Raw genomic sequence first — 2,883 nt, 5'->3', positions numbered from 1 at the left:
GCCAACATGTGGAGCACACCCGGGCCCGTCTTGGCGCTTGTGATGCTGGCTGTAACCGCCGTGCATGCGGGAGTGAAGGTGACCCCAGCTGTGAAGTACACGAAGATGAAGACCTTAGAGCTGGTGGGCAGTGGTGCCTCTCACAGCCCCCTCACCCCTCTCGCGGGGAAAAGCCCGTTCCTGGCAGCATCGGGCAGAGCCGAGTTACCCACCCCGAACCCCGCGGCCCAAGGGGCCACCACACTCTTCCCCTTCGAGAACTACACACTTGACGCAGCCGACTTCTTCTTCAACTGCTGTGACTGCTGCCCGCCTGCCGCAGGGCCCCAGGGGCGGCCGGGGGAGCAGGGACCCCCAGGTATAGTGCTGCCTCTCTCAGCTAAAGTGCGTAAACAGTGTCAAGGAACCTCCTGCTTTTCAGCTGGGAGAAGAGGAAGCTCTGGGGAGACCTTAGAGCACCTTCCAGTGCCTGGGGGGGGCTACAAGAAAGCTGGGGAGTGGGGCTTTTTACAAGGGCAGGGAGTGACAGGAGAAGGGGTTATGCGTTTAAACTGAAAGAGGGAGATCAAGATTGGACGTCAGACATGAATTCTGAAGAAGTTAACATTTTAAAATGTACACTTGCTCTCACAAGAGACAGCTCTGTATAGAGCACCTATACATTTTATAGGAAATACTTTTGTCTCTTTTTTTCTACTGCTAAAATACACATCTATAGAGTGCCTAGTTCTAATCCTGCTGTGATGAGTACTGCATTATTCTGCAAATGTTCACTTTAATAGCACTAATATTGGAGATAGAAATTGTTTGTCTGAGGGAAGGTGGTAAAATCATGAAATAATTTTCTTTTAATACAATGTACTCCAGGGATTTTCACTTCCCATAGCTCGGGAGGGATTGGCTAATGGAAATTACAGTGGCTGCAGAGGGATTTGGCACTCATACGTCTCTTGGGTGTTGGTGGAAAAGTCCTTGTGTCAAATGGGCTGTATTGTGATGGCTGAAGCTGCCATAGTCTGCTCTCAAATGTGTCCTGGGAGCCTCTAGATTCCCAAGTGGATGAAAAAGTAAAAAAGAGATTGAAGCCAGCTTTCTTGCCTTTCAACCCACCCTTTATGCAGCACGGAGCTTTCTGTCAGGTTCCACTTTCATATTTGCAGACTTAATTCTTTTTAAGGAGAGGGGCAATTATGAAGCTATGGGAGCTCCTTAGATGTGCTCAGATATTAAAGACAGATTACTTCTGATGTTTTATGAATGTCTGAGCTCCTGTGGCTCTGAGGCAGCTGAAAATTGGCTTGAAAAAGTCTTCAACACAGCCAAGAGTGGAATGCAAAGCGGCAAGATTTGGGGATTGCAGTAGCTGAAAGACAAAGGCTGGGGACTTGCGTGCCTGACCTGCGAGCACGCACCTCACTAATCTCAGCACGAGCAGTGCGGCGCTGCCCCTGCCACCCCTTACCTTTCGTGCCACTGCTGGCAGGGCATAAGGGAGCCGGGCTCGGGCCAAACCCCTTTCTCTCATGTTTTCTTTGCATTGGTTGTATGATGTCAAATAAAATACCCACCTTTTCCCACGGTGCTGGTGACAGTTTGCTGTACGTGCATTCCTCAATGCCCTGTTGCTTAGTTATTACCATAAATTTTCTTTATAAAGTTAAGTGTTTGATTTGCTAAGATAATTTTATCGATGTGATTTTGTTACAGGTCCCAAGGGGGAGAAGGGAGATGCTGGTCTGCAAGGTCTACCAGGAACCCCAGGTCCTCAAGGTCCAAAAGGTTCTAAAGGAGAAAGAGGTAAAGCACACTAACTGCTCATTCCAAAACCCGATGCTCTTTTCCTCATTGTATACAACAAAATTACAGGAAAAAATATTTTTCAAAGGGAAGGGGGTAGCTGATATGGACTGACACCTTGAGAGATTTAGCTGGTGTTAGTGCAGGGACAATAACTCAGATGGTGTTAACATATGCTCAGGTGGTACAAGAGCAGCTGCTCATAAAGATCTCACTCGAAATTCGTGTTTGGAATGGGAGTTTAAAAACCGAGTTCGATTTGCTTTGGATTAGGGACATATGTAGGAAAAAACCACCATGGAACCTCCACACAGGCACAGAAGCTGCATTTCAGTGTACGTATCTCAGGCAAAATCATTGCAGCTAAATTGGAGAGCAATTATTATCCATCAGTAGTAACCAAAAAGAAACCTGCCCCTCATTCCAGGCCTGGAGCAGCTCCGTCCTGCTGCCACACACCATGGGTAGCATCCTGCCGCTGCCTTTGGTGGCGGAGAAACACACGGTGCAGCTGGTAGTGGGGGTCCCAGCAGCAGCGTGCTGCGCTGTTCAGTCACTGCAGGGACTTGGAGTCACTTGGGCTTTGATTCACTTCTTGAAGAGGACTTCTGGCAATTCTGGAGTGAGAAACGCAGAGCTTTCATCTCCATCTTGCCATTAAACAGCAGCAACCGCCTCCTAATGAGGCGCTGATTAGAGTCAGAAATCCAACCTCTGAGTGAGGTGCAGTTGTCTGCGTGATGGTGCTTGGTGCTGTGAGATTCAGCCGAGGTTTCTGAAAGCATTTCTTGAAAACACACATTGCTCATGTCTTTTTTATTAATGAGGTGAGGGCCACATGCAAAATGGTACCAGTCCCCTTCTGTGTAACGATTGCTGTGCTGCAGACACCACCACCACCAGTATATTAATGGTGAAATGTCCTAGGAGGCAAAGGGGAGCAAGGCGAGAGAGGAGTAAGTGGAAACCCCGGTTACCCAGGCAAACCTGGGCAGCAAGGTACGTAACATGGGCTGGGAAATCCTGGAATATTGCACTGACCTTTCCCTTTGCTGTTGGTGATGCCCCTCCATCTCCAAAGCAAGC

General features: G+C 48.5%; 1 protein-coding gene across 1 annotated transcript in view; it reads left to right on the top strand.

Annotated features, from left to right (window-relative positions):
- Positions 1-6: 6 nt before the first annotated feature.
- Positions 7-2,883, top strand: part of OTOL1 (otolin 1) — a 3,818-nt gene continuing 941 nt past the window's right edge. The window contains exons 1-3 of the mRNA XM_010150062.1: positions 7-358; positions 1,708-1,797; positions 2,725-2,797. Of these exons, the coding sequence (XP_010148364.1) occupies positions 7-358; positions 1,708-1,797; positions 2,725-2,797 (515 nt within the window). The remainder of the gene's footprint in view (positions 359-1,707; positions 1,798-2,724; positions 2,798-2,883) is intronic.

The sequence above is a fragment of the Eurypyga helias genome, unplaced genomic scaffold (assembly GCF_000690775.1).
Source record: "Eurypyga helias isolate BGI_N326 unplaced genomic scaffold, ASM69077v1 scaffold3404, whole genome shotgun sequence".
Taxonomy (NCBI): Eukaryota; Metazoa; Chordata; class Aves; order Eurypygiformes; family Eurypygidae; genus Eurypyga; species Eurypyga helias.
Note: the sequence above shows the minus strand (reverse complement) of the source record. Positions and strands in the feature narration are given on the sequence as shown.